We start from the raw sequence: 8033 nt of genomic DNA on the forward strand, positions 1-8033 counted from the left end.
AAAAAGCAGCTGTATATTCTGTAATTCCCTCCCCCCCCCATTTTTAAAGGTGTAAACATTTCTAGAAATAGTAATGTACTTATAAAAACATATGTATGAGAGAGGGAGGTTTTGGGTTTTGTAAATTGTACAGATCTGCGTGATTTAAAAAAAAATTGTGGGCAGCACTGACATAATTTGCAGGAAATTTTAATTCTGTCTTGTGGTTCATGGGGATATTCACTGACATTCAGAGACAGTCAGCTATCTGTTGGGTTTTGAAATGCACTAAGGAGATTAATACCAGGGGATTGGTACAGAATTTCTCAGTCCATCTGGATTTTGTCATATATTTTTACTGTTTATTTATATTTATATTTATGGTTTTTACAATTGTATCGAATTTTAACATTGTTTTTATTGTAAAATGCCTAGAGTCCCTCCTTTGGGGGGAGATGGGTGGTGATAAAAATTTAATAAATAAAGAAACACAGCAGAGAGGGAGGAGATGGAGGAGAATGCTATTATTTATTTGTTTATATTTGTTTTATATCTTGCCTTCTGAGCTGAAAGGAGTGTACAAAGCTCTCCTATTTTTCCCCACACAACAACCCTCTGAGGGAGGGAGAGGGACTTGCCCAAAGTCACCCTGGAAGCTTCTGTCTCCAACACCTTAGAGCAGGGTTGCCCAGCTTCAGCAACTTTAAGGTGTGTAAACTTCAACTCCCAGAATTCCGCAGCCAGCATGGGATGGGTAAGGGAGTTCTGGGAGCTGAAGTCCACACACCTTAAAGCTGCTGAGGTTGAGAAACACTACCTTAGGGAGAAGACTCACAGATGGAGTAGGAACCCATCTAAGGAGGCTTTGGATTGCCAGTTCTCACCCACTGGCCCAGGAGAGGGATCACCTAAGCCAAACATAACTCTCTTCCTCCTTGCAAGAAGACCCCTACCCACAAGCAAGAAGAAAAGGGCCAAGAGTGAAAAAGGGGGGGGGGATACAGATGTGAAAGTCCACAAAGGTGTCTGATGGATTCCTATGAAAGGAGAGACAGCTGAGGATCTTGCCGGAGGGAGAACCGTGACAACTTCAATCAGGCTTAACGCTTTGTCCTATCACCCTTCCGCGTACTGAATTATAACTGTCTGGACTTCCTGGTATTTCTATTACTAAACCCGTGGTGTCTCAGAAGTAATTAATGTATTCAGGTCATCTGGCAACCCAGGACAGATTTCACACAAAAGTTTCCCTGAATTCTGCTCCCCACCCACTTTTTGTAGAAACCATTCTGACTTTTCCCCAAAGTGCATCAAGTCCAGGTCAAACCTTCCTGGGGTTTACAAGGCTCTAACCAGTTTCCATGAACATGTTGGCTAAAGTTTTAGACACCAAGCAACAGAGTTCCTAGGTTGTTACTCTGTCTGTAGTTTGTGTGTGTGCGTGTTCAGATAAATACACAACACACACACACAAACATGGGAAGCGGAGAACCTGAACAGAGAAAATCAGCATGTCAGGAAAACAGTTTATCTGTGCTAACTTTAAATGAATAAGGGTTTATTTTACTTCTCAAATTTAGGATTGTCCAGTAAGGTGAGTCCCAATTAGTACCTGTGGCTGTACAGTTATGAAACGGCTTTATTTCCTTTTGTGGCATCTGTGAGAATTATGCTTCGATTGCTAGGTTAATGCGTGGGCTGGTTATGTTTAGCTTTGATTTCAGCCCTTCTGCCCTCCTGTCCTCTTTTAATATCTTGCATCTGGCTATAATTAACTTTGCAAGCTGGCATCAAAGCTGATGGTCAGCATACCACAGAGGTCATGCCATAGCTACGGATACCACAGAGGTCCAAGAAGGACCCCGTCACAGCAGACACAGGTGAGAGATTTGGGCTGGGGATCCCCCAAGTAGTTATGAAGCAGCTCCGTCAGTGTGAGAGGGTTGAGGGCGAAGGGTTGAGAGGTCATGTGTCATGCGTGTATGTGGGAAGATTCTTCTGTGGGATTTGCATGTCCACCCTTTTCTTACGTGAGTATCAGACAGATATAATCATAATTACAGGTCAGATCAGATCAGATCAGAATGTTCTCTAACAACCGATGGAAAATGATAAGCATGCTGGGTATGAAGACACATCCCAAACAGGAGTCCAGGCCTGTTCACAGACTACCTGCGATCACTCATCACACTGAGACATAGTGTGACTCACTAAACTTGGGCTCAACACGCTGCATGAACCCTGCCACCATGTTTGTCAACTCTGGCTCCTTGGGGTTAGTGTGCTGTGCAAATCCAAGGGTGGCTTAGAAAACAAACCGTGGTTAAAGCAAATCAGGGCTGAATGCTACGTGTGAATCTGATCCCTCATTCAGAAAAAAATTGAATCATATTCGTGAATTGTGAGCAAACTGTCACAAAACAATTGTTCCCAGAAATTAGAACAGAACTCCCATGTATGGGAGTATTAATCTCTGATTCAGACCACAAATCTACAACTATAACACATCCTTTTCCAATTAAAACACATGCAGGCATGCTTATACCTATTGTGCGTTGTTTATATAGTGGGGGGGAGGGGAGAAAGAGACCATTTCATCCTATTCTGTGCTAGTGGGAAAGGCACATCACATATCTGTAGATTTTCTAAGAACTACCTATCAGTTTTAGGAGCCTGTATACAGGTAGTCCTCGTTTAGCGACTGTGTTTAGCAACCATTTGCAGTTATGACAGTGATGAAAAAGTCACTTCGTGACCAAGCCTTGCATGTACACCCTTTGCAGGTCTGTAAAGCATAGGAAAGCTGAAGTAAGATCATAAGCGCAGTCACGGTTTCACTTAGTAACTGCTTCACTTAATGACTGAGTTGCCAATCCCAGCTGTGGTCGCTAAATGAGAACTACATATATGATATTTAATGTTTCCTAAACACTGAAAAAGTGTGATCTTCACCCCACACACAACTATTTTGTGTGCTGTGTTTGTAATTCAATGACTTGAGGGTAGTATGTATTTCGCCATTCTATCACATTCCTTTACTGTCTTCCACACTTTCATTGGTTCTGTTCTCTTTTCTCACTGGGGCATAAGAAGCCATCACAGTTTGTTGAGGGAAACCTCAAATTTGTAACTTGATGACATGATGATGATGATGATGACGATGCTGTAGGATTAACCTAAATGAGACGAAACATGAAAACTTTCCAGTTCTCCCAAATGCTTCATCAGTTGAGATGTTACAAAAAAGAAAGGGATAGGGTGGGATTTTTGAAATATTTTCTTTGATGAAGCGTGCTGGAGAATCATTTTGGCCAGTACTAATACAGACATCACCCAGCTATGAGTTTTGGATCTTTTCTTACAAGTATCTTCTTTCCAGAAAAGGATGACCTGCATGGACAGACCCCCAGACGTGATGGGAACTCCAACAGAACAACGGTGGGAATTGCAGAGTGAGGGCCACGCAGAAGGGTTCTTCACTGCAGCTGTCCAACTGAGGGGACAGGACCTTCTGGTGGATATGACTGTGACTTTGGGTCTAAAGAACTATAAAGCCCACAGCATCCTTCTGGCTGCAGTCAGTTCTGTCTTTCTGCAGCGTTTAGAGCATGAGGAGCAAGAAGTGATGAAGCTGGACGGTGTGACCACACCATCTGGCTGGGAGGCCATTTTGAATTTTGCCTACACAGGAGAGTTAGAGCCCACCCCAGTCAAGGCTGGAGACATCCTAGATGCAGCCGAGGCCCTGGGAGTCCCTCGTGTGGCTGAAATCTGCAAGACAGTGTTGATAGGGACAGAGAATGGGGACAGACTGAGTCCAGCAGAAGAGAAATGGAAGACGTTGCAGAGGCTAGAAGAGCTGTACAATGAAGGCATTGGCTGGGACCTGGAACTTAAAGCTGAAGGAGATACATTTCGAGGTGAATAAAGCAGAGTTGATAGGAAAGCAAAAAATTCAGATTACCAGGAGTCAGTGGGTTGGGAAGAATTGGAAAACTCCAGATTTGGGTTAGGAATTGTCTCAGAGTTAGGGCACCATGACTGTAGCCAAGGTACAATCCTTCGATTTCCTGACCTCATCTTCTCTACTTTCAGTTCACCGCCTGGCCTTGGCTTGTGGCTGTGAATTCTTCCATGGCATGTTTACCAGCGGCATGAAGGAAACTCAACAGGCCAAGGCCCCTCTTTGTACCCAATTCACTGCAGCTGATCTGGGGCTGATCATCTCCTTTGCTTACTCAGGAGTGCTGAGAGGTGGATGGGATTATATGTTTGAAGCGGCACAGGCTGCCCTTCAGTACCAAGTCTCTGGCATCTTGGATCTCTGCCTGGATCTATTCCACTACAAGCTCACCCCAGAATCCAGTTTGGATGTCCTGTCCTTTTCCTGTGCTTATGACCTACATGATCTGGAAAAATCTGCAGAGAAGTTTATATTAAGCAACTTTGCTCATGTCATGGAAACACCCAAGTTCCTAGATCTTCCCCTGAACCAGCTGGTGGGCTTCCTTGGTGCTGATTCCCTCTACATCCTCAATGAACTAGAAGCCTTCCAAGGAGCCATCCGTTGGTTGGATGCTGACTGGGCTGGGCGGATGAACTGTGCTGAGAAAGTTTTGAGCTGCATCCGATTCCCACTGATGTCCACTCGAGAGCTCAAACAGGTGCGGAAAGAAGAGATGATGGCTGCTCCTGGTCGCCTCTACACCCTCATGGTTGAATCCTTAGCTAGCATCCCACCAGGTCCTTCCAAGATGGAGCAACTTCCTTGCCGGGTGAGATATCCAGAGAAGGTCATCGTGATTAGTGGAGGAGATACTCTGACAAAGAATATGGCTACTCGCAGCCCATGCCAGGATTTCTGGTTCACCCACCGCTTCCTCAGTGGCATCGGCTTGGTCAAACAAGTGGAGTGGCGTTGTCTTGGAAAACTCCCAGAGAAACCACGATTCCGGCATGCCGTAGCAGTCAAGGACAATGTTATGTATCTCTTTGGGGGAAAGCATTATTACGGCGTAAGGGATACCATGTGTTCAGTGTTCAGGTGAGTTGGAAGGCCTGCTGCTTGAAGTAGAGAATTGGGGAGGGAAGAGAGAATAGGATGTAGTCCCATTCTGTGAAGAGACTTTTGAATAGGAGTGGGAAGATGTCAGGCTTAATGTTTAATTATGCATCTGATCATAGTGAGTATGAGGGAAGGAGATACATGAATCCTGGAAACAACCAGCATTCATGATATCTGTAACTGCAGCTGAGGGGAGCTGAAAGGTTTTTATATGGTTCTTCAGCTAATGGGACGCGGTGGCGCTGCGGGTTAAACCGCTGAGCTGTCGATCGGAAGGTCGGCGGTTCGAAACCGCGCGGCGGGGTGAGCTCCCGTTGCTCGTCCCAGCTCCTGCACACCAAGCAGTTCGAAAACATGCAAATGTGAGTAGATTAATTGGTACCGCTTCGGCGGGAAGGTAACGGCGTTCCGTGAGTCATGCTGGCCACATGACCCGGAAGTGTCCTATGGACGCCGGCTCCAAGGCTTTGAAACGGAGATGAGCACCGCCCCCTAGAGTCGGACACAACTGGACTTTATGTCAAGGGAAACCTTTACCTTTACCTTCAGCTAATGGGAATACTGGTTGGGAGCTCATCAATAGGCTGCCATGTCCCCAAGATACATGATGAAGCCAGTGAACTAGCAACAATTTATATCCATCCATCCATCCATCCATCCATTGCAGTTATGCCAGAAGCTGGGATCCCTATCTCCTTCAGGAGCTTGACCATCTGCCAACTTCTGATTTGTTTTTTTTCCCCCCAACAGTTCAAGAAAAAATAGAGTAAAATCTGCAGTGCTCAGAAAACCTAGGATGGGTTGGGCATGGACGAGACTTATTCCTGACACCCCATAGAAATGGAGTGCCTCCTGGGATTGTTCACTAGGCTCCTGCCCGTATATCCCAAGGCCAGAAGAGAGAATTAATCCTCTCATCTGGGTTTGTACAACATGGCTGATCTGGTTGGATAGCTATCCCATCAAGTATCTGTCCAAGGGTACTTTGGGGTGTGTGATCCTAACTTTGAAGTAACTGACTTTCTGTGCTTCCGTAACACTTCTATCGTTTATATTATCCAGCTAAGTATGTTGTGGGAATGGAAGCATAGCCTGATAAATACCATAAGGAATTAAGAAGATCCAGGAGGGATTGTGGCTTCTCAGTCCTCTTGCAAATGCTAATTAGTCAAACTTTCTGCGTGTGGATCCTGCAACTGAGAAAGAGAAGTAGGAACCAGGACATCTATAGTTACACTTCCTTACCCAGGAGGAACGTATCTGGCACACTGGGCTGTCGAGGAATAAGCACTATGCCTCATCCATAAGCAACTGGGGGACAGAGTTGATTTCCACAGAGAATCCTTATTCCTTGACCATCTCTTGCAGGTTTGATCCTCTTTGCCGGAGTTGGGAGCGACTGGCTGACATGACAAATTGCCGGAGTTATTTTCCTGTCGTTTTCCTGAATGGTTTTTTCTACGCTCTGGGGGGGAGCTCCAATGAAGTTTATTGCCTGGATCTGGTGGAGTGCTACGAACCTCAGAGCAACACGTGGAGGTAGGGCTCAGGGAGATTTCACCAGCTGGTGGGGAATTCTGGGAGTTGAACTCCACATGTCTTAAAGTTGCCAAGTTTGAGAAACACTGTTCTAATGGAAAGGGCAGATAAAACAGGAAGAATCTTACACTTGCTTCCAGATACTGAGATAAAAATCTAGGTAAAAGGATAATCCATCAACAAATCCACGATGACACTGGAAATTTATAACCTGTTGTGTCCCCAGTGGCTTGCCATTTTGTGAATTTAGCCCCCAACAGCCAGGCTAGAAAACTCTGCCTTCTTTTCCTCACCTTTCCTGCATGCCTGTTTCTCACAAATAATTCGTTGGCTTTTGGTAAACTGGGTAAACCTCCCATTCTGTGCTCCAGCAAAGCAGTTATTTTCACCTCCCTTATTTTCCCTTATTTCTCTCTCGCCCCTCCCCTTATTTCATTTCAGGCCTTGTGCACCCTTGCCTACCCCAGTCTGTGGCCACGCAGCCTGTGTCCTGGATGGGTGCATCTATATCTCAGGGGGCAGCGACGGCTCATGCCGCTGCCAGTCCTCTCTGATTCGGTATCGCCCAGATGGCCCACCTTTCCTTCTGGCCCCCATGCAGGAAGAGCGTGCGGGGCACATCATGGAGGTGCTGAATAGGCGGATCTATGTGGCTGGTGGTCTACGATGGCGGGACGGGCACGGGGGCTACGCTGACCAACTGACCTGTGAGGTGTACAGCCCAGATCAGGACATGTGGGTCACCTTGAGTCCTCTTCCCCAAGCTCATGTCATCGCTGCCTCTGTTGTCCTGACGGGAGAGCTCTACGTCATGGGGGGGTATAGCCATAACACCTATCGGGATACGCATCTCATTCATTGCTACAACCCTTCCCATGACCGTTGGGTCAATATGGGGACGATGCCTCAGGCTTACGCTGATCTAAAGGCCTGCGTCTTAGAAGTGCCCCCCTCCCTTAGACAAAGTGAACCGTCCCTCACATATGCTCCCAACGAAGATGACCCTCCTGGTTCTTTACTGGATTTGCCCTATCAAAACTCCGGATCAAGCTGCTGAAAGGCTCGAGTATAGCATGGCGTTTCAGGTCCTGGATTTGCAGTGGACAGAGCCCGGTTCAAGTCCCTCCTTGGGTGACTTTGGGTCAGCTACCTCACAGGGTTGTTGTTGTGGGGATAACATGAGGAGAGAGAACCTGCTCCACGTTTGCTTTGAGTTCTCAGCAAAAAGGCAATATAAATGCTAATGCTAACAATAATATCAATAATAATAATACCTTTATTTCCCAATAATAATACTAATACTAATTTTAATAATAACAACTTTATTTCCCACTTGGATTGCCACTTCATTCAAATTAACACTGAAAAAATATTTTTATCTGTTTGAAAAAGCCAAGGGACTGGAGAAAAAGCTCTGCATTCACACAGGCAGATGTAATTTCTTTGCAGC

The 8033-nt window shown here is 45.8% G+C and overlaps 1 protein-coding gene across 1 annotated transcript; it reads left to right on the plus strand.

The window, feature by feature from the left end:
* The first annotated feature begins 3364 nt into the window (after positions 1-3364).
* Positions 3365-7768, plus strand: KLHL33 (kelch like family member 33). Its single transcript, XM_063303089.1, has 4 exons — positions 3365-3899; positions 4075-5023; positions 6413-6583; positions 7025-7768. The coding sequence occupies exons 1-4, from the start codon at positions 3365-3367 to the stop codon at positions 7638-7640; spliced, it is 2271 nt and encodes a 756-aa protein (XP_063159159.1). The 3' UTR covers positions 7641-7768.
* The last annotated feature ends 265 nt before the right edge of the window (positions 7769-8033 follow it).

The sequence above is a fragment of the Candoia aspera genome, chromosome 4 (assembly GCF_035149785.1).
Source record: "Candoia aspera isolate rCanAsp1 chromosome 4, rCanAsp1.hap2, whole genome shotgun sequence".
In the NCBI taxonomy this organism is placed as follows: Eukaryota; Metazoa; Chordata; class Lepidosauria; order Squamata; family Boidae; genus Candoia; species Candoia aspera.

Coding starts and splice junctions, on each gene's coding strand:
- KLHL33 (XM_063303089.1), top strand. CDS start 3,365: ATGACCTGCATGGACAGACCCCCAGACGTGATGGGAACTCCAACAGAA. Junction 3,900..4,074: donor TGAAGGAGATACATTTCGAG/GTGAATAAAGCA, acceptor CTCTACTTTCAG/TTCACCGCCTGGCCTTGGCT. Junction 5,024..6,412: donor ACCATGTGTTCAGTGTTCAG/GTGAGTTGGAAG, acceptor CATCTCTTGCAG/GTTTGATCCTCTTTGCCGGA.